At 39.1% G+C, this 25514-nt stretch overlaps 1 protein-coding gene across 2 annotated transcripts in view; it reads right to left on the minus strand.

Annotated features, from left to right (window-relative positions):
• Positions 1–515: 515 nt before the first annotated feature.
• The window catches only part of LOC309705814 (interferon-induced very large GTPase 1-like), a 66714-nt gene continuing 41715 nt past the window's right edge, over positions 516–25514 (minus strand). The window contains exons 1-4 of one of the 2 annotated variants that reach the window (XM_082531807.1): positions 9993–10084; positions 9241–9795; positions 7309–7340; positions 516–5897 (exon numbers count right to left, since the gene is read on the minus strand). In XM_082531807.1, coding sequence (XP_082387933.1) covers positions 1125–5897; positions 7309–7340; positions 9241–9795; positions 9993–10068 — 5436 coding nt within the window. In that variant the 5' untranslated portion in view covers positions 10069–10084 and the 3' untranslated portion in view covers positions 516–1124. Of the gene's footprint in view, positions 5898–7308; positions 7341–9240; positions 9796–9992; positions 10085–25514 lie in introns of those variants that run through there. The other variant, XM_082531810.1, reaches the window with a different exon arrangement.

Raw genomic sequence — 25514 nt, forward strand, 5'->3', positions numbered from 1 at the left:
TACATTGCAGTTATAACCAAAGAAATCTCCAAACGTTTTGCCAAAACATGTCATTAATGGTATGCTTTCCAACAAATATTCTGTATGTATGGTGCAACACACGACCTTGAATCAGACCAGCAGCTAAGAAAATGGATAGATGCTGCACAGATCACTGGCTGTGGGGTCTGGCAGATGCTGAGGCACTTCAGTTTTTCTCAGTGCACATTTATTACGGATGTACCACCAGGTAAATCTCAATTTCAGTGTAATATTCAGCTATGTTAAATTGAGAGAAAATATTTCCACTGTGTAGTGATCTACACATTTGTTTGACAAGCAAAAGTGTTGTTGGTTCAGTTACAGCTGAAGACCCTTTCAGGGTTGCACAAGGAAAGGCATCTGGCTTAAACCTCAACCAAAATCAAGCATGAGGAGCTATTTGGTGCGGTGAACCCTTGTGAGACAGGAGCAGCAGAAAAATAGCTTTAATGTATCAGAAGCATATAATATCTCTCTGTTCGTGTTAATTAAAAAAAAAAAAAATCATACCCATTTAAAATGCAAATAATAAAACTTTCAAGGATATAGACAATATAGGATTTTCAGTACTGAAACACTCAAGAAAATATTGGTGTGGTTTCAAATTACATAAGCCGGTTAGCAAACTAATATAACTTCCATACAATATCAAAAAATAGGGTATGAAGAACACTATTCATGTATTCTGCATGAGCTAAAGTTAAAAATTTTCAGATATGATTAAATACAATTTTAAACCATCCTTACATAAAATAATTTCATTGGTGCTCTTTGTGTTTTTCTTCAAAAATAATAATAAAAAAAAAATTCTTCTGCTTTTCCTACACGAGAAATTTCCTAATCAAACTTTGTTGATTACACAGTGATTTAATATTAACATTGACATATTTCTCACTGCATTCTTAAAATGATTATTGTTCCAATATTCTCGCCTGTGTGTTCATGTCTAAGAAGCAGTTTTCTTTTTACCAGTTTAATCACTTATTGATTCTTCACATTAAATGTTTCAATCAGTATTATATGTAATCATTATCTATTTTGTGAATAATCAACTGAGAACAGGTGTTGTGATTTTCAGCAGAGTTGAAAATGTTCTGACTCATTCAGGACGTATGGTACATTTCATCCAGACTTTGAATAGCCTCTGCTTTAGTGAATTTTGTCCATTTAGGGGGAATCTCACCACGTCCTGTGAAACTTAAACCATAGTGCTCTTCTAGCCTCTTCTTAAATTTGCAAACAAACCATATCCAGTACTTCGATGTATACTCATCAGGAGTAATGCTCCAGTTAGCAAACCTCGGCCCAGCTTTTCTGTACTCTTTATAAAGAAAAAGCTCCTCTGAAACTCCATCTGGGTGAAAGCTTCTATCACTTGCAACTTCTGTTGTGCAGAAATTAACACTGATTTCCTTAGTGTTGCTGTAATACACACCATTGACTGCTTTAGATCGATGAAAGGGGCAGCTGTGATCAATTTTGTCCTTAATCACATGCTCTTTCATAGTGTTGGTACAAACAGCTGAACAGAACGGGCAGGTTTCCCAGCAGCAGTCACACAGCTGATCGATGAGGACTTGATCAGGTCTCAGTCTGAATTTCTTGATCTTATCCAAGGAAAGCCGATTCGGCTCCTCTTTGATGGATATAAGACCTTTCTCAATCTCTTCTTTAAGAAATTCGAAATTGTTTATGTCCATGAAGTTTTGACAAGAGATAGATTCAAGAGTCAGTTTATCTTTAAGGAAACTGGAAAATTCCTTTGCCCACATGTCGATGTCTCCGTTCTGTGTTGTGACGTTATTTGTTGCGTCAAATAAAGCTTGACTGACAAGTTTGTTGATATCATCCACATTTTTCCTGAGTATACTTAGTGCTTTATCTTTGTGCTCTCCAAGCATGTGTGTGTTTACTTTCTCTTTGATAAAAGCTTCTACTTGCTTCCTCGGATTTCGGATGTAGGTGATGAAAGCATCAAAGTCCCCTTTCTCTGCAAGTGACTTCAACAAATGTTTCTCTAATTTCAGTCTGTTCCCATTGAATGCTGGGAAAGTGCACCTCATCTCTCCAGCGAACTCAATGGCAGTCTTGTTACAAACAGCCTCAACAATAGAAACCTTCAGTTTCCCACAGATCATTTCTCCAAACACAACAGCAGATGAGTTTCCTTTGCAGAAGCTTCTAAAAATGTTGTAGTATTGTGGTTTTTTACTCTCAAAGTAAGTGTGTGCATCATTTTTCACTGTGAATTTTTTGTGAGACTCTGAAAGCCAAATGGCTGCCCTGTCAAACACATACAATAAGAGATCAACTGTGAACTCCTTCTTGAAAGCATACTTCTTGTTTTGTTCAAACTGTGTCACTGTCTGCTGAACATTTTGGGCCACTTCTTGTAAGTAAGTTGGACTGTAGCCTCTTGTTGCTACAGGTTTCTTCATAATGGCATCAAGAGACTGGTTTTCAACATTGGTTATTAGTGATATGATCAGTTGCTGGTCCGCATGCTCAAGAAGTCCTTTAAACTGATATTTTAGTTTTTCAGTTTTATCTTCAATATATGCATACACTTGCCTGGCAAACTTCTGTTCTCTTGTTTCTTGGTGCTTGCGAAGGACTACGTAGTCAGTGTAATCACCGACCTGGGATATTGTTTTGTATTTGCTGCTGTTTTTAGAATAAATTATAAGATCCCATTCGAAACCAAGGATATGAAGGATATTTGCCTGGTCATCTTCAAGATTGATGTCCTTAATGGGTTGTGTATCTCTAGTTAATTCTCTCACCAAGTCGCTCCAAACACCATCGAACTGTTTTTGAAGTTCCCTGTCATCTTTTGGTTTGTCTTTTAACTGATGAGCAAGCTCTTTGCTCTTTTGTAGCAGCTTGTTCTCAGAGTCTTTCTTCTTATCATCCAGCTTTTTACAAGCTGTCTTCTGCTGAATAACTTCATCCAGTTTTCTTTCTGTTCCTCTCTCCAGTTCCTCTTGGAACTCCTTTATTTTATTTTCAAATCGGCCTCTCCACTGAACCAGTATTTCTTTGTCTTTGTCATCCTCAAAGTACTTTGACATATCGTTTTTGATTTTTTCAGATGTTTTGCTCATTTCTTTAAAAAAATCACTACGCTTAATTTTGTGAAGTTCTTCATTTTCAATTTTGTTGTGAAGCTGGTTTTCAATAGTCAGCATGTTGCTCCTCAGGGCCCAGGTCCAGTTTCCATATTCAACCTCAAGTTTTCTGTAAACTGCGATTTCCAATGTGTTTTTGAAGCTGAAAACAAAGTGCTCATTCATCAGGGCTTTCCACAAGTCATAAATTTTGATTTTGAAATGGGACAGTTTTACACCAGTGGACTGTTTAGCCTTAGACAGGATGATGTTTTTCAGCTCTTGGACACACTCACTGTAGCCTGGATTTGGAGGAGCCATCGGTGGACTTCCCTCCCATAACTGAGCAAAGTATTTCACATCTGTTTGCACATCAAAGGAAATGATGTCACTGAAGCACTCAGCATCACACACTTCCTCTTTAGCAGCTAGCTGAGCCATCTGGTCCAGTTTTTCTTGCAGGCGTCTTTTCCCATCCATGTTTTTCTCAGTAGCTGCCATATCTGTCACATTCTGGTGAACAAACACACAACTCGGAGAAAGTTTAACTTTCTTCATCCTCATGAAAGCCTGAACAACAATCTGCAGGACATCTTGCATGTCAGCTGGATTCTCACCAAAGATGTTGATCAGTGTCAAGCTTCCTAGGCCAACAACAAATGTTGCTAATTCATTGTCATGATGAAGAGTATTTCCTGCCACCTGAAGAGCCCGCAGTCCTTCAGTGTCCACCACTAGAAAATAGTCAAACTGGAAGTCTTTCTTGATTTCCTCTGACACTTTGACCAGCTGCATGAAGGCACCTTTGGTGCACCTGCCTGCACTCACTGCAAACTGCAATCCAAACATGGCATTCAGCATTGTTGATTTTCCACTGCTTTGTACGCCCAAAACTGACAACACAAAAACTCTCTGGTCGCCTAGTTTCTTGATGACTTCATCTAAAAGACCAGAGATCCATGTTAGAGGCACATGACCTGCATCACCATCCATCAGCTCCACTGGGTGTCCTGAAATCATCAGATCTGCAGCCAGTTCAGGATATTTAACCCACTCAGTGTGGCTACTCTCTGTTTGTACTGCTCTATGGGCTTCATAGATCTGTCCCATTTCTCTGAAGATGTGTTCCAGGCCAAAGGTTGCAGACTGCAGTGTTTTGGATATTTCTTCAAGCTCTGTTTGTTTGCTTGTTAACAGATCAGATTTGTCGTGTTTCTTCTTCAGAGTCAAGACCTCAGTCCACTTTTCATCATAGCATTGAAGAATCAAAGAAAGATCATCTGTGGATAGGGCATCTATTAAGATCTGAGTCCATTTCAGGAAGTACTCCTTCTCTTTTGATGGCAAAGACAAGAGGGTTTTTGTGAATGACTTCATCAGTTCACTACATGAAGCTTTGCACTGATTTTGTCTTATTTGCATCAGCTGCTGCTGTTTCTCACCGTTTTCCTTCTCAATGTTTCCTTCAAGGTGATACAGCTCTTTATTTATTTTACACCACTCATGCCACAGATCGCCTTGACAAGGTAGAAATGTAACTTTGATCTTTGAAATTTCCATCCCTTGAAGCATATTAACTGTTTTCAATGCAGCTGATTTCCCTTTTTGACAGACTTCATCATCTTCATCCACTGTGACTCCAGGGACTTTAGCCATGGATTCAGGCTGAAAGGATCTATGGGGTCCAGATAAAATCTTTCTGATAATTCCTTTCAATCCTTCAGAAACATCTGACTGGCTTCTGTCTTTCAGACCCACTTTGTATTTTCCATCTTTGACTTGAACTGCACCATGGTCCTTATCAGCAACGAGAATAATGAGAGGCTTTGGTGACCTGTAAAGGTCTTGGATTACTGTGGTACTTTTCTGGCCTTTTTCCAGAGTTGGCACAAGAACAACAGTGACTGATGATTTTTCTGTCAGTATCTCACGCTGTTTTTCAAATGACAGAGCATCACCATGTAGATTACAAAAGGCAATGCAGTCAGTGAAGGAGTCATTGGGTTTTCCAGCAGGGCAGTACCAGGCAATCTCTGCCACACCATCCATCAGCAGGCAACATTTGGTGCTACCTGGGCAGTTCCTGTGGAAGAAGGTGCTGTGACGGTCATTGATCACGGTGTTCATGAGCTGAGATTTTGACACTGGCAGTGAACCCAGGCGGAAGAATGACACCATGGGTGTCTCGGCTTTGCAGATTGGCATACTCTTCATGTTGACAACATTTGAATTATCTTCGATTTTAGCTATCTTCCATGTTTTTGTTATTTGCCTGAATGTCCACAGAGGACATTCAATATCCTTTGTGACTGGGTCAGGGACAAGCAAAGGTAAGGCGTACTGACACTGGGATAGCTTTGTAACCAGGTTCTGCTTCAGAAAGTTATCTGAACAGTGAAATACTGCCATCTGAACATCCATTGGATGCACATGAGATTGTATTGAGTTATCAGAGTCTACAATGTCACTAAATAGATCATCGTCTTCACTGCCAGTCACTGGGACAGACTGTGAACAAATCACATCAGGATTGTCTTGTCTTACAGGAATGTATCTGGCTCTGTAGTCTAACATCATCAACCTCTGAATAAATGTATGAGCTAGAGCGTTCTCAGATGTGTCATGGCCCTGTTTCACAGGAGGGCCTATTTTAAGAAAGTCTGCTGGTGACATTTTCTGCTGTTTGTGTTGAAGGTTAAGTCTTCTGAGCAGTGTTTCACTTTTTGCTTGAAATTGCTGACGGTTTCTCCTATCAGAAATATTCAAAGTCTGTATTTAAAAAAAAAAAAGAAAAAAAAAAAAGAAAAAATTTTACTAATTGGCAGAAATTATAATATTTTATTGCTAACATCATACAAAAGTAATGTGAACAAAATAATTTCACGTTTCTATGGTGAACATAATTAAATCATGTAGGATCTATAAGAAATTCAACAACTTAATTTGTTCTTGTTTAGGATACAATCTAGTCAGAGTGGTTAGTTGCTGGACTCATGAAATTCACAAGATCACATGAGATTTTAAACTGCAGGAAAATCACTTGTTGTAAGTGGCAGAGAACTACACACACCAAATGTATGCTATCGCTATTTATTGTGGTTTAACCTGTCAAGGACAAATGTACAGAAATCATAGCTTTCGTACTTCAATAAGCCTGGATGGGTGGCATGGTGGCTAGTGCTATTGCCTCACAGCATGAAGATCCTAGGTTCAAATCCACACTCTTGCTAGTTTGCAGTGGGTTCTCTCTGGGTACTCGGGTTTCCTCCCACAGTTAAAAGTCATGCAATTACAATTATGTTAATTGGTGATTCCAAATCGCCCATGAAAGTGAGTGCAAATGGTTGTTTGTCTCTACGTGATAGACTGGTAAACTGTCCAGGGTGTACCCTGCCTCTTAACCTTTCACTTCTGCAACCCGGATAAAGATAGGATGGTAGTCATTGTAAATCCAATTGCTTTTTATGTTAAACACACTCTAGACTTTGTTCAACATTATGTAATATAAAGACAACATGTAGTATTTAAGTGGCCAAGTAATGTAGTGGCAAATTTCTGTCCCAAGCTTTGAAAAAAATAATTATTCCACTTCTTAATGGGAGCTGTCCAGATTTATTTCTGATTCGTACATACAAACAAATGATGTCACAGTCAAAAAAACTATTTGCTGCTGCAGCTCACATTTCCATTGCTGTCCTGGCTCATTCTGACCTGCTACCACACATGCGCTGTAATGTTTTCCTACCTGACACAAATCAAACATGCAGCATATATTCTCTAACAACATATTATACAAAATCAAACATGTAACATAAGAACTGAAACAGTATCACAAATATTTCTCTATAGATTGGCTCTAACAAGTAGTATTGGGGTAAAGGTTATTGAATAGTGTTGGAATAAAATTACAAAATTGTGATGGATTTAAAATATTCCAAGACCTCAACTTGCTTCATCTAAATATGTTTCAATCCCGTTTCATCAACAAAAAATGCACAGGTTTATTTAATATGAATAATTTGAGTTGATTTGACTAAGTTGTTTGTTTCTGCTAAAGCAAAACAATTGGTTGTACACAATGACCACTACAGAATTAAGTAAATCTAACATGCGGGTTTTTTTTATTTTTATTTTTAAAAGTGTACGGAAAGACCGTCCATGTACATAAAAAGAATCCTACCTTTAGATTGTCAGTCGGATTCTCCCTTTCTTCTGATGAAGGATCATGTAAGAAGAAAAAGATTGGACCAGGTCATAGCATAGTTTTATAACACGAGTCACCTACTATTAGGGATGGGTACCGGTGCCATCTGACATAAACAGTAGTAACCAGACCGAAAAGCAGTGCACATTTCGGTGCCCTTTTTTTTTTTTTTTTTTTTTTTTTTTTTTTTTAAAAAAGCCGAGAAATGCACCATATTTGATAGCTTGCTGCGAGACCTCACAGAGCACATCTACTGCAGGTGTGGTGCCTGTTATCGGACCCGGAGTTAGCAACATCCCCTAAGAACCCGAAGAGTAGAGTCCTGGCCCCTAGCCCTGCCAGTGTAGCAGAAATGATGACAGATGATGCCAGCAGCAGGCGTTCTTCTCTGCGTGAGTAGCTTAATGTTGTTCGTGTGTAATTTACGTTGAGTAGGCTCACCACGTTACATTAATGCATGTAAGGTGAAATGGCAAACATCATCATAGCTACACGTGGCTGTCTTCTTGTTTGATGGCAGATACTCCCTTCACCCTGGCCAAAAAGGCTAAAATGACCAAAGAAAAAGTGGAATTTCCCCCCCCCCCATTGATCAAGCACTGCTTCCAGCCAAGAGTGATACCATATATGCCCCATAGCTGCAGAAAAGGCTAAAATTGTAATCTTTTTACAAAAAAACAGCTGAACATGAGAGGTTTTTGGACCAATTTTGTGTTCTCCATTCTTTAAGCACCGGCACCGTTTCAAAAGTACCGGTTTGGCACCGGTATCGGATAAAACCTAAACGATACCCATCCCTACCTACTATATATTCAATATATGTTGAAATTTTCTCATCTAACGGACCCTTTAATTTTTTTTCCTTTTGCAGTATTCATTGTGTAAGTTATATGATGTTATTGCAGATATAGAGCACTTTGTGAAAAGACAAATCAAGTCTTTACAAAATATTTAAAAAAAAAAAAATACAGGACCAAGAGTTTTAGGTTTGGGGATATTTTGAGTTATTATTTATTATTATTATTATTAATTATTTATTATTATTAATAATAATTATTAATTATAATTATTAATTATAATTATTATTTAGAATTATTATTTATAATTATTATTTAGCTTTGTGTTATTTCTTAGTTATTATGGTGTGATGTTTATAGTCCTTATGTATTTATTAATTTCCTGGTTTCTGCACCTTAAGTTCGTCACCTAATTGACAATAGGCTTGTTAATCACCTCTTGCATTCTCATTCTGTTCTTCTAGTGTGCTGTCTGTGATGGTTTAGCTTCTGTCTTAAGCCTGGTCTCAGTGATAGTTATTGCATGTCTTAAGTTGACAGTCTTTTGTCTTATGTGCTTTAGGCTTATTTCTAATTCCCCTAACTCCTTATTCTGTGATTAGTTTCTGTCTTGTCCTTATTTTGTATGTGGTTTGTGATCAGCAGTGAAGGCGCTTTTTAATTTTATTCCCCTTTGAAGGAATAAAATTAAACAACCAAAAAAAACCCAAAATGCAAAAACTATAGTTTTTTTTTTTTTTTTTTTAAAAACAAAACAAAAACAAACCCCTCTTTCATTTAGTAAGCATTGTGAGAATGTGTCAGACCACGAGGGGATTCCACTCACACCCAGCAAGAAGGAAAGTGGGAGGAATAATGTTTCTGGGTTCTAAGATGTGTTTTGCCACCTTGTGAAACTGAGATTAAAGTTGTAAAATGTGATAAGCTCTTATGTCATTATTACATAACTCCACAAGAGGACAAATTCAGGATCAAGTGTTCATAAAAGTTTAAAAAAAATACAGCATTCCCTCAAAAACCCAAATGCTACAAATATAATTACCAAACTTTTTTCAAAAATGTTAAAATCATCACTTTAATATAATAATCCAGTTATACACTAAAATCTCACCATGTCTGATCCCTTTTTCCTTGTCACATTTGCAGTCCGGGTGTTCTCTCTGCTCATCATGTTCACTGCAGCAGTTGTTCTCAGAGACCATGACATCTATTTTTTCTAACAGATCTATTATGTCGTTGGCATCTGTCATGCATCTTGTGCACGTGTGAAATCTTTTTTCATTAAAACCGCTGTGAGCTTTCAGGTCTGCCAGTGCACTTTCACATTTTTCCCCTGGCCCATGAGTCACAACTGTCATTACATTAAGAAGCGATCTTTTCCCAAAAGCTCTTTCTAGCTGCTGAACTCTCGAGCTGTAATGGCTGTTATGCAGACCATATGGTAACACTAATAGAAAGGCATCAATTCCCTGGTTTACCGGGATTTCTTCAATGTTTTCTAAACCAAGCATGTTAATGACAGAGATGTGTCGACCACCCAAATCATATAATTTGGATGAAAACTGTTCCACGTTTCTTCTCTCTTCATGGTCAAGTAAGATGTTTTTTGGTCCAATCTCAATAGAGTTTGAGTCACCAATTAACAAAAGTGTGAGTTTAGACAGCTCTGAAACAAACACAAGAACATCAGTAGATTACACTACAGATTATAAAAAACCGCATCGTTGAAGCTTTTTTTTTTTTTTTTTTTTTAAACAAACAAACAAATTACAAAACAACTGAAGTTTAAACTATCAAATCAGTAGTATCATCAACATTTTTAACAAATGTTCTTTAAAAAAAAAAAAAAAAAATTCTGATTACTTTTGTTCTTTGTCACAGAATTGGTTTCACTTCCTCCTCCCGCTCCAGTTGCTGTGTTATCATTGTTATGTTCCATCTTATTGTCTGTTCATCTTTACAGTCAAAGGAAAATGGAGCAAAATGTAACATTAGTATTTGAAATAATAAGTACTATTTTTAAGTATACATGTAGTATAAATCTGCATGGAAAAATTTCAATACTTTCATTGTCCTCAGACATAGATTGACAGAATAGATTAACATGTGATTCCGTTCTTCAACACCCGAGGGCGCCTAAATTTTGCAGAAACATTGATGTGCACACAACTTAGTTCCAAATGTCACTTTGCTCCTTTGTACAAGTTGGACAATGACAATGTTACTCTTAGTGTTGCACTTTGCAAACAGTGCTTGCACACTTGTCTCACAGCCAGCTACATTTAGAGACCTGAGACATTAATGCTCCAGGTTAGAGGAGAACAATTACTTTTAATGAATTATTTTTAATGCAAGCTGAAAACCAGCTTGCAGTTTGTTGTCCTCTTATCATATAATTGATGAGTTTTTCTTTCGGTGTTGCGCTTTGTTGATAGTCCCTTATCCTTTTTTTCTATTACTGACATATAAATTACAAGCGTTATCTCTGTAAAAACCAATAGCATTAAAGAAAATGGACAATTGTAAGAATTTGTAAATTACACAAATAAATAAACACACATAAATATATTATATTAAAAGTGTGTGTGTGTTGAACTCGTTTTATTTAACCTACAGAAGAAATGTCACAACATGAAGCACTGAGATTGTTTAGAGGTTATTGTTTCCGCTGTAAACTTTTATATCCAACATGAGTTGGATGCCAGGACAAGCTTCTGAACATTTGTGTCATTTACCTCCTCTCTTCTACTGATCCCTTTTATAAAAGCACCCTTTTTGGGTTCAGAGTCACCAGAGAACAAAATTTGCCAATATTTAAGACTGAATTCAAAACAATATATCATGATATGTAAACCTACCTTTTACTGTGTGCTTCCTCAGCTCAGCCTGCTCTGCATAGATGTCGCAGTCTTATCAGAAATGTTCGCAGTGCTCCCCAGTTATAGGGTGAGACCACTAGAAACCCCTCCCACAACATAGTAAAAGTGAAAGTAAGAAAGCTGTGATTTCCAGGAAAGCTGTAAGGCTTGCTGGCCACATTACCCCAAACCTTTTTAAAAGATTCCACAGAGTCAACCAAACGTAGTTGTAGAGGTAGACTTTTCCACAGCATTGGTGCCACAGACCCCTTTCGTCTTCAGACGTGTTCTGGGAGAAACAAACAAACTCTTAGTCTGTGACTGGAGACGGCGAGCAGTAGTGTATTTTGTGAGAAGCTTGGATAAATAATCTGGGGCTTGGCCATTTAGTGCGCTGTACGTTAAAACAATAATTTTAAAACGAATTCTAAAATCTATTGGGAGCCAATGTAAAGAACATAAAATAGGAGTGATGTGAGCTCGCTTGCTAGAGCAAGTTAGTAGTCTGGCTGCTGCGTTTTGTATAGCTTGGAGGCGAGAAAGTGATGATTTATCCAAGCTGGTAAACAGGGAATTATAATAATCTAAACGCGATGACACAAATGCATGGACAATTTTTTCCAGTTCAGCTAAGGAGACCATATGTTGCAGTTTAGAAATATTCCTTAAATGAAAGAAACAGGAACAAGACAGAGATTTTACGTGTATATGACTAGTTAGGAGTGAGAACGTGTTGATGTAGCATGTAGTGGAGGTGGAACTCCTTTCTAAAGCTTTTCTAACATCAGCTACAATCAACAAACAACAACAAAACAAACTGGATGAGCAGGATTCCAGTGAACTTACTGTGATCATGGGTAATGCTGCAAACCTTTATCACATTTTCACAGAAAAGAAACTAAATATATATCCTCCTTTAAAAAAAACACACAATGAAACACAGACATACTTATTTATGATAAGATCCACAGAGAGAGAGCCAAGCACGTACACAACATAGCATTGATGAGAAAAGAGTAAGAATATACAATCACAGGTTTACATAAGTACACAGTTGCGACTGAGGCCCTGATCAAATGTTCAAATAAACTGATCATAAAGTCTGTGTCTCTGTTTTATTTCAGGGAGTGCTGAGGAGGGTCTAACATGAAGTCACAGTCGTGCTCTCTGGACAAGATGTGGCTCATTTTCTCACATTTGTACAGCTTTTGGGATGTCAGAGTGCTGCACTCATCAATGCATTTGACTTCATCAACTTCAACTTCATCTTCAGGTGTGTGTGAGAAACCAACTCACCATAAACTGTTGAACTGCATGCCAGTGAAACAGAGACATTTTTGTTATTTGTGTGTGTCAGAGAAGATGAATGTTTCAGCGCTTCTCTTTACATTTCCCTTAAATACACAACTTTGTGTGTGTTTGTGACACTGACTCAACTGTCATCCCCTTTTCTCCTGTACAGCTAGTGCACATCTATAAAGGAGAATCAGAAAAATAAAACTTTTTTTTCTTAATGTGTCACTTACTCTCTATGGTACAGATCTGGGTCCACTCTGCAGTCATTCGACCCTCCAGTACTAACTAGAGATGGCACGATACCATGTCCGAGACGATACTGATATCATAAATTTGGATACCGATATGAATCCGATATAGTGTTTTTTCAATCAATAAAACAGTTTATTTAAAATCTTGCTGCTTTTTGTATAAAAAAATGGTAAATGGCCTGTATTTGTATAGCGCTTTACTATGGACCACAAAGCGTTTTACACTACATTTTGTCATCCACCCATTCACACACACATTCACACACTGGTGATGGCAGCTACATTGTAGCCACAGCCACCCTGGGGCGCACTGACAAAGGCGAGGCTGCCGGACACTGGTGCCACCGGGCCCTCTGACCACCACCAGTAGGCAACGGGTGAAGTGTCTTGCCCAACGACACAACGACCGAGACTGTTGGAGCCGGGACTCGAACCAGCAACCTGCTCAATCAACGTAATCAACTTTAATTTAATGCATGTATAAAAAATTGAACCGAAATCGATTATATTCCTACAATAATTAAATAGATTCAAAATCTTTCTACAACAGAACTGCAGACTGCACAGATGGCACCTTCCCAAAGGAAAAAGTACTACAGCTTACTAGGGTATATTAGACTTAATAGTTACTATATACAGTAATGGATTTCTATACATTTTACATCAGATTAAAACTTTGGTTGTAAGATTCAGATAACTATTTATTAACACTAGGAGTCCCAGGCTTCTACCTTTCTACCTTTAAAACCCGGAGAGCAGCCAAATGGCTTTTAGCTAAGCTTTAGCTTCAGCCAAGTGGAAGCTAAATTGGCTAGTCATTCATATGTATATTAGGTTGTTACCTGGGAATTCTGGAGGGAGGGGAGTGGGGGTGTGTTTCATCTTGATGCATTCTCAATCTTGCTGCACAGCAAGAAGGTCCTGAGTTCAATTCCAACATCAGGCCGGGGTCTTTCTGTGTCGTGTCTCTCTCTCTCTCTCTCTCTCTCTCTAAATCTTTGGGCTGACTCAACATAATAGAGGACACACTCTTGACCTACTGATCTCCAAAGGCCTGATCATTTCAAAGGTTACTGTGTCTGATGTGGGCATGTCTGATCATTTCAAAGGTTACTGTGTCTGATGTGGGCATGTCTGATCATTTCAAAGGTTACTGTGTCTGATGTGGGCATGTCTGATCATTTCAAAGGTTACTGTGTCTGATGTGGGCATGTCTGATCATTTCAAAGGTTACTGTGTCTGATGTGGGCATGTCTGATCATTACAAAGGTTACTGTGTCTGATGTGGGCATGTCTGATCATTACTAAGGTTACTGTGTCTGATGTGGGCATGTCTGATCATTACTGTGTTTTCTTTGAAAGTAAAATCTCAGCCCACACAAATATATCAACAACAGTGATCACAAAACGGTGTATAACTGAACACAGTAGTGCAATTTTTAACCAGGTCTTCCCATTAACACCTGACCTGTCCAGAGGGTCAGTCAATGAGCTCGTCAATAGCTTCAATGCTAACATGTTAAATGTAATGGACACTATTGCTCCCATTAAGGTGAAGGTTATCTCTGGAAGGAAAAAGTCTCCATGGAGAAACTCCACAAACAGCAAACCTCCACAAAAATGAAAAAAGAGAGTGTAGGAAAGCTGAGCGCAGATGGAGAAAAACAAACCTCCAGGTTCATTATGACATTTATAAAGAGAAACTTCACAATTATAATTTACAACTGAGGAGTGCAAGGAGGTCCTACTTCTCTGACATCATCACTAAAAACAGCCATAATGCTCGGGTCTTATTTTCTACAGTTGACAGGCTAACAAACCCTCCTGTGTCAGTGGCAGCTGAACTTCATTCGACCATGGCCTGCAATGACTTTGCCAAATTCTTCACAGAAAAAATCCAAAAAATTAGACAAGCTATTGGTACATCAACAGCAGATCCAGGATATGTACTGTGTCCACCAAAAAACTGTTTAAACACCATGAAACAGTTTCAACCTATTAACAGCAAAGACCTGGAGGACATCTTAGGTCAACTGAACTCCTACTCCTGCTGTTTAGATGTCCTGCCAACAAGTTTTTTCAAAAAGGTCTCAAAGACTTTAGAGTCAGACCTGTTACAGATCGTCAACTTTTCTTTATTATCAGGTGTGTTTCCAGAATCACTAAAAACTGCTGTAATTAAACCTATACTGAAAAAGGACAATCTTGACAAGACACAAATGAACAACTACAGGCCGATCTCAAATCTCCCATTTTTAAGTAAGATCATTGAAAAAGCAGTTTCTCAACAGCTCAATTACTTAAAACAGAATAATTGCTACGATGCCTTCCAGTCAGGTTTTAGACAGAACCACAGCACTGAAACCGCTCTGACCAAAGTGTTTAATGACATATGTCTGAATACAGACAGTGGAAAAATGTCAGTCTTAGTTTTACTGGATCTCAGTGCAGCATTTGATACAGTTGACCACAACATATTACTCAAACGACTGGAGAACTGGACAGGTCTTTCAGGAACTGTACTAAACTGGTTCAAAACATACTTAGAAAACAGGAAATACTTTGTATCAATAGGTAACTTCACATCTGAGCAGACAAGTATCACATGTGGAGTTCCCCAAGGTTCTATCTTGGGACCCCTTCTGTTTAACATTTACATGCTCCCACTGGCACAGATTATAAACAACAACAAAATAAACTATCACAGCTATGCAGATGACACACAAATATATATCACAATGTCACCAGGAGACCAAGGCCCTGTGCAGGCTCTTGGTAAATGCATTGAGGAAATCAATGACTGGTTGTGCCACAATTTTCTCCAGCTAAACAAAAACAAAACTGAGGTAATAGTCTTTGGCGCCAAAGAAAAACGATTACAGGTCACCAGAGAACTTCAATCTATACATCTAAAAACCACAAACCAGGCGAGAAATTTGGGTGTAGTGATGGATGCAGACCTAAACTTAGAAAAACACATTAAGACAATAACAAAGTCAGCTTACTATCACCTCAAGAATATTTCAAGGATAAAAGATCTGATGTCTAAACAGGACCTGGAAAAACTAGTCCATGCATTCATCTTTAGTAGGCTTGATTACTGTAACAGCATCTTTACAGGTCTACCTAAAAAATCAGTCAGACAACTACAGCTCATTCAGAACTCTGCTGCTCGAGTCCTCACTAAGACCAAAAAAGTGGACCACATCAGTCCAGCTCTGAGGTCTTTACACTGGCTGCCTGTCCGTCAGAGGATAGACTTTAAAGTTCTGATGCTGGTCTATAAAGCTCTGAATGGTTTAGGACCAAAATACATCAATGACCTCCTGACCCAGTATGAACCTTCCAGATCCCTCAGGTCATCTGGATCCGGTCTTTTATCAGTTCCCAGAGTCAGAACCAGACACGGAGAAGCTGCATTCAGCTTTTATGCTCCTTATATCTGGAACAAACTCCCAGAAAGCCTCAGATCAGCTGAAACACTCAGTTTATTTAAATCCAGGTTGAAGACTCACCTGTTCTCAGCTGCATTTGAATAAAGCACCAAATCCACACTTTTAAGCTTAAATTTCAAAACTTACATTTAACTACTGATTTTATCTACTGTTCTGATTTTATCTGTTTTGATTTTATATACTGTTTTGTTTGTTTGTTTGTTTGTTAATTAGTTAGTTAGTTTATTTGCTTGTTTTAATCAATTTTAAATCATGCTTTTTATTTGTTTTTGTTTCTAATGTCTCTGTAAAGCACTTTGAATCACCTTGTTGTTGAATTGTGCTATACAAATAAACTTGCCTTGCCTTTGTCGGGTCCCTCACCCAGGACCAATTTGCCATGGGAGACCCTACCAGGGGGCAAAAGCCCCCAGACAACATAGCCCCTGGGATCCCTGGGACACACAAACCCCTCCACCACGATAAGGTGGCGATTCAAGGAGGGGATAAAAAGTGTTTGTATCTGTAATAATCAGAAAAATGCATCATTTGTGGCCTACAGCATTTAAACACTGAACCAGCTAATGTGTGTCATATTGTGTAATGTGGTGGGACTGGTGGAAAACTTCAGTGAAGAGTAGCTGACCTCTGGCTCTGATGAAAACTCAGAACACACACACACACACAAGTAATTGTAAGAAGACAGGCCTAAAGTCACAGTCTGGCTTTGCTGCTGGGCATAAGAAATACATACGAATTTCAACTTTATTTATTTCTCTATAAAGATTATAAAGATAAGTAGTTTATGTCATTGTTGGTAAGATTTTTAATGATAAACCTGTGTGCAAAACAAATAAAGGAACATTAACAGTTTAAGTAGCTCCTGTCTTAAACATTTATTTATGTGTTTTGTTCTCTTCCACCCAGAGAGCTGACTGACAGGAGGAATGTCAGGATGGGTGTGTACTAATGGAAAATGTAAAGAGGAACGCGGAAACTTTCATCATCTCTGAAACACAAACACAGTAAACGTATCTGTTTGACTGGCATGCAGTTCAACAGCTTATTAGTGAGTTTGTTTCTCAGAAGCATCTCAGGGTGACGTCACATGATTTGGATTTCCTCAGCCAACGCTACCTATCAACCTATCCCAACTTTGATGTGTGAAAAGCAGGATACATCCTGGATAGGTCACAGGTCTGTTACAGGGTCAGCACATGTACACAGATATGCAGCCACTTTAGGAGTAACATGTGTGTCTTTGGACTGTAGGAGGAAGCTGGAGTGTCCAGAGAGAATTGTCAGGGAAAACATGACAACTCCACACTAAGTGTTAAATATAATGTCCAAGCCTAAATTCAGTGTTTAAATGTGAATGGGATTTGTTATTACATAAACATACAACAATTAGCAGTAACTCACATTTTATCTTTTTTATTTTATACAAGAAATGCATAATAACTGTAAGTTAAAAATCATATTTATAAAAACGAGAAAGGACCATTTTATCTCTTCAACAATTGCTTTTTAATTTTAGTGAACATGTTTTGTAACCAAGGCAGCACTGTGGTTAGCACTGTTGCTGCACAGCAAGAAGGTCCTGAGTTCAATTCCAACATCAGGCCGGGGTCTTTCTGTGTGGAGGTTGCATGTTTGCCGATGGGTCAGTGAGATGTCGTCTTTCTCACCCGATGACACGGTCATGGCTGAAAACTCACTGATTCTGATCCGTCGGCGGGTCCGCGCTTTGTGTTTACGCTCTTCTTGTGATTATGAAGCTGCAGGTTTGATCTCTCTCCAAACAATATTGACTGAACCAACAGCAAAAGAAGATCCAAACTACACTTCACATAAACATCGTCATGAATTCCCTTAGTTTCGCTGTTTTGCTTCCACCACGGTAAAAATCACTTCATGCACAGCTTTCTCTCTCTCTCTCTCTCTCTCTCTCTCTCTCTCTGTGTATACTCCAAGAACAGTTTCCCGTCTAAAAATCTGTTTTCTGCATTATTCACTTGCTTGTTACGCACAAGTTGTTTACAGCTCTGTCAGACACTGTTTTTTTTCCTTTTACTTACTTCCAAAAAAAGCCCCATTTCTGCTGTTCAATGGGCTTCTCAACAAATTTAAACTTTTTAAAATTATGCAAAATTGCAAACGCTCAGCTGTGTCTCTAATAAAACCTTTGTAACTTTGCTCTGCTTCACTTCAGCAGCATCAGGTAATGTTCATATGTTGATTAATGGTTTTCTTTCGTTTTTGATCTACTGCAGAATATTTTTACAAAATCCCAGGCCAGGAAAATCACCTTCATGTTTTTCTCTGTTTTATCCTCTTTGACACAAAGGCATCTGCTGTGATGCTTATACACCTTTGCTGAAGTCTTGCAAGTGTCAGATTTCTATTTATAGATATAAAAATATAGAAATGTACTGAATGTGTCTGAATTATAATATTTCTGACTGTCTGAGGCAAAATTTTCCTGATTCAAATCAAATCGAATTGAATTGAATCCTAGATTGAATCGATTCGGGAACTTGTGAATTGGAATTGAATCAATTCTAGAAATCAGTGACGAAACCCAGCCCTACTTAGGAACACCTTGCTGGTGCTGGCTTGCACCCAGTACAGAGGACAGGTCAGAGCTAAAGAGAAACGACATCCAGATTACCTCAAAGTTTGACATTTAACAAAACAATAGAGAAAAGCAGTAACTTCCAGGACACAGACTGATGGGGTTCAAGCAGAGAAAGGAGGAAACAGCTGTCTTGTTTACCTCCTACGCAAACCGGATGTTTGATATAGAGAAACAAGAGAGAGAGGACCATTACAGAGTTCCTATGAGCAGCCACAGCAGACATGATTTCTCCATCATGCTTCTTGTGTTCTTGATCCATTTCTTTTTTTGAACAGTTCAGTCACATCCAGTAAAAGCCCTCATCCTTCTTTCTCTGTGAGCGAGTGTTTTGATTGCCTCCACTGTTCTGCTTCTTATATTTCAATACATGAATAAATAATAAATAAAGCAATCAATTATACTGTAAATGATCATAATTATACTGTATATAAATTTTGTCTATAATTCGTAAAATCTGGATATTTTAGAAATCCCAGTAAGTGCCTTTAAACCTTTTATGGACTCCATCAAACTAACTGAACCTTCAGGGGAGAAAAGTCAATGCAGATAAAAACCTAAAACTGGATTTCAATAAAGATTTAACTTCTGGCAAAGCTGCTAAAGCAAATGAAAACCATCAACAAAACTTCATTGCTGATGAAAAGGAAACATTAAAGAATTGCTCGAAGGAAAACCATCAACTACAGCTGGTACAGTCCTGCACACTTACCAATGAGAGAGTCCGAACAGGTTGAATCTCCCGTGGTAATACTAGGTATGGACCGATCCGATATTACGTATCGGTATCGGTTCGATACTGACCTAAATTACTGGATCGGATATCGGAGAGAAATAAAAAATGTAATCCGATCCATTAAATATCCCATAGCGTAACTCAGCTCATAACCTTAGCAGTATGCCTCACGTGATAGAGCAGCTGTGGCGTGCGAGACCTGTCGGCAGTCGGGTTGAGCATTTGGAGCCTCGCTACCAAACCATTATTTCATCTCCCAGAAAGTTATCCCAAGAACTAAAGCAAGTTTGTCTAGCAAAGTTTTGCCAGGGGGGCAGGTGGGGCATCAACAGGGAAAGGGGGGCACAAAGAAATATCTTTCTTTCTTATTTTCATTTAAAATGTCTAGCTTTTAACACTAGGAGTCCCAGGCTTCTACCTTTCTACCTTTAAAACCCGGAGAGCAGCCAAATGGCTTTTAGCTAAGCTTTAGCTTCAGCCAAGTGGAAGCTAAATTGGCTAGTCATTCATATGTATATTAGGTTGTTACCTGGGAATTCTGGAGGGAGGGGAGTGGGGGTGTGTGGATGAGGGGGTGCTGGAGCTGCTAAAAGCTGTGAACTTTCTTTTGTGTTTCATCTTGATGCATTCTCAATCATCCAGGGAAATAAATCTCCAAAAGTCACCAACTTGGAGTGTTTCAGTTTGCCATCTTAGGGAGAAATCAACACACATGGGTGTAGGTCCTTTGTTGCTGAGATTTATTGATAAAAACAGTACAAAAAACCAACCATTTGTACACATATTTACAAATAATAATAAAAAGTGAGTGAGTACATTTCAACATTTTCAGCAATCACTCACAATCCTGGCACTGCCATGGTATCTGTAGTCTGCATTTACCACATGTGTATCTGTAGCAGTGAACACATCGCACAGTGGCATGATTGTTCTTGCATTTGTGTTTGACCTGACACATGGCTCTTTTTCCAGGGCTAGGTGTGGAGGGTTGTGTCCAAAGCAACTGTTCTTTTCTTGCCTTCTTCGCAGCTACATGAGAGTGAGCCAACTCTCTTGCAAGCTCCACCAGGAAGTCCACCCGTCTTTCCTTCGTCCCGGTGCATGCTTGATACAGCACATGTGCATTCAGTGCTGCCATGTCAATCATGTTATAAAACACGGCAACTGGCCAGCGCCGTGTTCCTCTGCGGACAGTGTACTCCCGAACCATCTGGTCCATCACATCCACGCCACACTTTGTTTTGTTGTAAAGGGTGACAGTGTTTGGCTTCCTTTTGGTAGTGTTATCAGTCTGAACCACGCTGTGCATGCTGCTCAGAATATAGACTGTCTTCTTCCGTTTGGCCGCATACGCCGTCAGCGTGGCAGCAGAGGTTGAAAACACCTAAGAAATAAGATAAATTGTTATTTCCATAGCCCTTTTACACACAATGAAACACATAAACATAGAACCACAAAAGACCTGCAACATACCTGAGTGGTGAATTCATTGCGATCTGTCTGTCTAGTGGATTGAGGAATTTCCCTGTGAATCTTGTTGACTGTGTCGAGGATGGATTCTTCACCATGTAGAATAATCCAATCCAATACCTATGTGCTGTCCACTGCCAAACTGAATGCATCAGGGTGTCGATGGGTAGCAGAACTGGCAGATTTCCACTTAACAATTAAATATCGGCCCGGTAAGGAAAATGTGGATGCAGACAGCCTCTCCAGGATGCCGATAGACATGAAAACATTTATCTACACATGTATATTTATTTTCCACAAAGCGCTTTAGAAAAAACTTTCGAATGTCATTAAAGTGGTGCTTATGGCTAGGGATAAGGTTTTAGTTTGGGATAAGGTTAGGGTTAGGTCTCAGCCAGAACCCAGGATAGGAACGCCGGATGTCACCTTTCGCGTACCTAAGGAACGCCTCGGGACTGAGAACTGGCTGATTCTCTGTCCTCTTTTCTCATCCAGGTTCCTTCCTCCTTCATTCTCGCCCCCAGTTTCCCTTCTCACTCACTTTTCCTCTTCCGACATCTCCATCTCCCTCCCCTGTTCTCTGTCCTTCTTCCCTCATCCCGGGTCCACCTTTCCCTATACCCATCCTCCCATCTCCAACTTTCTCATTTATTTTCCCACATTCCTGTCTCACTTCTCTGTCCACCTTTCCTGTCCCCCTGTCCCTATCCCCGATGTTCCCATTAGCTTTCCCCGTTCTCCTTTCCCTGTCCTTTGTCCTCCTTCTCTCGGCCCAGGTCCACATTCTTCCATCCTCTATCTCCCTTTCTTTTCTTCTCCTCTTTCCCTAACGCCGGGTCCAACTTCCTCATCCCACTTTTCCATTCACCTTTCCCCCATCTGTGTCTTCCTTCTATGTCCAGCTTTCCTGACAGTGGATATTAAGGTCAGTGCCATGTCATTAATACACTTATAAAGTAGTAACTGACCCTGCATATCCAGAGAGTGTGCTGCAACTTTCTGTCTAAAAACTCCACACTGTTAGAAAGAAAGCATCACTGACAACCAGTCAATATAAATACACACTGAGCTCTAATATTTCTATTTGTATAGATACTAGAAATGTCAGTGGTCTGATGTTGGCCTGTTGACATGATTTAAAATAATGCAATTGTATTGATATAGCCATCAAATCACAACACTGCTTGCCTCAAGGTGCTTTATACTGTAAGGTAACGATTCAAAAATAGTACAAAGAAAATGGAGAAAACCTATGACCCCTTTTGAGCTGGTGCTCTGGAGAGGTGAAAAACACTCGACCACTTTCATGCTCAAGCTGATTTTTAAATATGAACAAATCTGACATAAAAACATCCACAAATAACGTTTTACATCAGTTATCCTGTCTGTAGAACACGTGATGTTAATATTCATTAAAATCAAATTGACGGTACTGATCTTCTTGGACTAAAGTCTGTAACAAAGGGACTCAAATTAAGTTGAATTTAGAGTTTTGTGGTTCCTAGTGAGGCTGTGTGAGAGAAAACAGCTGATCAGATTTTCACTTTTACCTCCACAAATGTCCTGCTCAGAGCTGCTGTTCCTGTTTTTCCACAAAGAACAGAAACAGAAAGTATCTGCAGAATCTTTTTCTACTCAAAACAAACTCATGATTCAACCTTTAAGAATCTAAAGAACATTGTCTGAAGGCAGATTCTGAATGTTAAAAATAAGATAATATTGTTTTTATTCATGTATTTATTTATTCACTCATTTACTTTTTTAATGAATGATTGACTGATTGGCTTTTGTTAATTAACCCTTTCTCTTCTTTTTCTCTATTTTAAATTTCTGAGACAGATGAAAAAAAATCATCATTTGATCAAAATAAACCTGCTGAATAATTAATAAACATGTCTTAAAAAGACAATTTAAAATGTTTAAAATTTCAAGTGTGGAGGTGGTGGACCAGACTCAGTTCCATTTAAATATTCCTGTTTATTTTAGTGGATCACAAATCTGTCTGAGTAACATCAGAATAGTTTTTCTTTGTTTTTAATTCTTTAGTTCTTCACACTGCCTTGAATGAGCCACAGATCCACAGTTAGATGGGTGACATGTGTGGTGTTTTATTTAAACAGTTTATGTCATTGAGATCAACACTTTTCAAGTTAAACCTGTGTACAAACTACAGTTTTTAAACTCTTCTCACCTGTGAGCCATGCTCTGAATAATCCTCATCACTCAGGTCACAGATGAACTCTAAGGTCAGACTTCTGCACTGCTTTAGAGCGCTTTATTCTCCAGTGTGTGCCTTTATGTTTTTTGTGTGGCATGAATTATGTTCCCATTAATTTTTTTCCTCCGTTCTTTGGTTTTTATATGTGTGCACGGTGCATTTTCAGGCTATTATCAGTTCAGAGTGAGAGCAACATTCACAGCAGTCTGTCTGTCAGTTAGAAAGTTTCTAGCATTTATTCAGTGATTTTGAATCTTCTGGTTCCATAACGATGTCTACATGTCTCTCTTGGATTAACAGAAAAATGCTGCAGGTTTTCCTTGTTAAAACTGGAGAAAAACAAACAAACAGTTTTTTTACGATAAAAAAGCTCAACAAATTGAAAGTGTTCAAAACTGAAAGGTCTGATTTTAACCCTGTGAGGCTGCTCTGATCAACAACATGGACTTTACTTGCCTTTACTTACCAGTTGACTGACAGGAGGAATCTCTGAATGTGGAAACATTCATCACCTCTGACACACGTGCACGGACTAAAAACATGCTTTATTTGACTGAAATGCAGTTCAGCAGGTTTTGGATGAGCTAGTTTCTGAGAGGTTTCTGAGCTGCAATGACATGTTTTTGTTTTTCAACACCTGATTAGCATCGCTGTCATCATCCTGCCTACCTCTAAATATTTCCTCTTTGCATCATTTTTCTCTGGACAATGAATCACCTGTTTCACTTTTTCTGAGTAAACTTTAATGACATTAGACTTGCACAGCGCTCTATCATGAATGAAACATGCAACTAAAGTCTTTCAGGTCTGTGTTCACTTCGTTAACTTAACTGGGATGTTTGTTTGGAAAAGTGCGACAGAACTGAGCTCAGTACTTACAAACAAAGGCAAACTCACAGTGCTTTTGTGGAACGACTAATAAAATGTTAAATATGTCAATTCTGTAATTGTAAATTTTTCTCAGTTGATTTATTTATTTTTATTTTGCAGTTGGAAACTGTTTTCTCTGACTGAGCTCCATCATGTTTGTCTTCACTGACTCTTCATCCCAGATGTTTTGAACAAGGCCCCACATATTTCTGCCCGTTTCAGGCACTTAATAAAACCAGCATCAGACCTTAATATGAAGCATCAGAGAGAAGGAGACAGCTTCAGTTTATTTCAGTGGATCACAGCCTGTGAGATAAGAGCATGTGTGGATTGAGTGGCATCAGGAATGTTTTTGTCAATTTGTTTTCATACATTTGACTTTGACCGACATAATTAGCTCACTTGCTCATGAGCTCAGGTATAGCTACCGTGAGCAAAAAATGTGATTTATTTATTTTTTACATTACATGATTTATTTCATTAAACAGTTAATGCCATTGGGATTAGAATTTTTTAAGATAAACCTGTGTACAAAACAAGCAAACAAACATTAAGAGTTTTGTTATAAACAACACATCTGTGGTTGATAAACCCAGAGAGCTGACTGACAGGAGTTCAACAGCTTATTAGTAAGTTTGTTTCTCAGAAGCACCTGAAGGTGACATCATATAATTTGGATTTAATCAGCCAACGCTACTTATCGTTTCCCAGCTGTGATAGTGTGAAAAGCAGGAAACATCCTGGACAGGTCATAGGTCTGTTGCAGGGTCAGCACACATTCACAGATATACAGCTACTTTAGGATGAACGGTTAACACGTGTGCCTTTGGACTGTGGGAGGAAGCTGGAGTGTCCACACAGGGAGAACATGTAAACTCCACATTGAAAGGCTCGATAGATTCAAACCCCAAAACCTGTTGACTGTGAGGTGGGAGTGCTAAACACTAAGCAACAGCAATCTCTGCAGCACCATGTCCCTTATTCTGTGCACACATGTGTATAATATAACATCTTAAACACCCATTCAGAAAGTGGGGATTACAACAGCTACTTCACCTTAAATATCTTAAATCTTAAAGACTTAATTAAGAGAACTTTATCCATCCATCCATCTTCATCCGCTTGATCCGGGGCCGGGTCGCGGGGGCAGCAGCCTAAGCAAAGAGGCCCAGACCTCCCTCTCCCCAGCCACCTCCTCCAGCTTATCCGGGGGAACACCAAGGCGTTCCCAGGCCAGCCGAGAGATATAATCTCTCCAGCATGTCCTGGGTCTGCCCCGGGGCCTCCTCCCGGTGGGACATGCCTGGAACACCTCACCCAGGTGGCGCCCAGGGGGCATTCTTGTCAGATGCCCGAACCACCTCAGCTGGCTCCTTTCGATGTGGAGCAGCAGCTGCTCTACTCTGAGCCCCTCCCGGAACTTCTCACCCTATCTCTAAGGGAGAGGCAGCCACCCTTCGGAGGAAGCTCATTTCTGCCGCTTGTATCCGCGATCTCGTTCTTTCGGTCACTACCCACAGCTCGTGGCCATAGGTGAGGGTAGGGACGTAGATCGACCGGTAAATTAAGAGCTTCGCTTTTACACTCAGCTCCCTTTTCACCACGACGGACCGTTGC

Source organism: Aulonocara stuartgranti, assembly GCF_965226115.1.
Source record: "Aulonocara stuartgranti genome assembly, chromosome: 4".
In the NCBI taxonomy this organism is placed as follows: Eukaryota; Metazoa; Chordata; class Actinopteri; order Cichliformes; family Cichlidae; genus Aulonocara; species Aulonocara stuartgranti.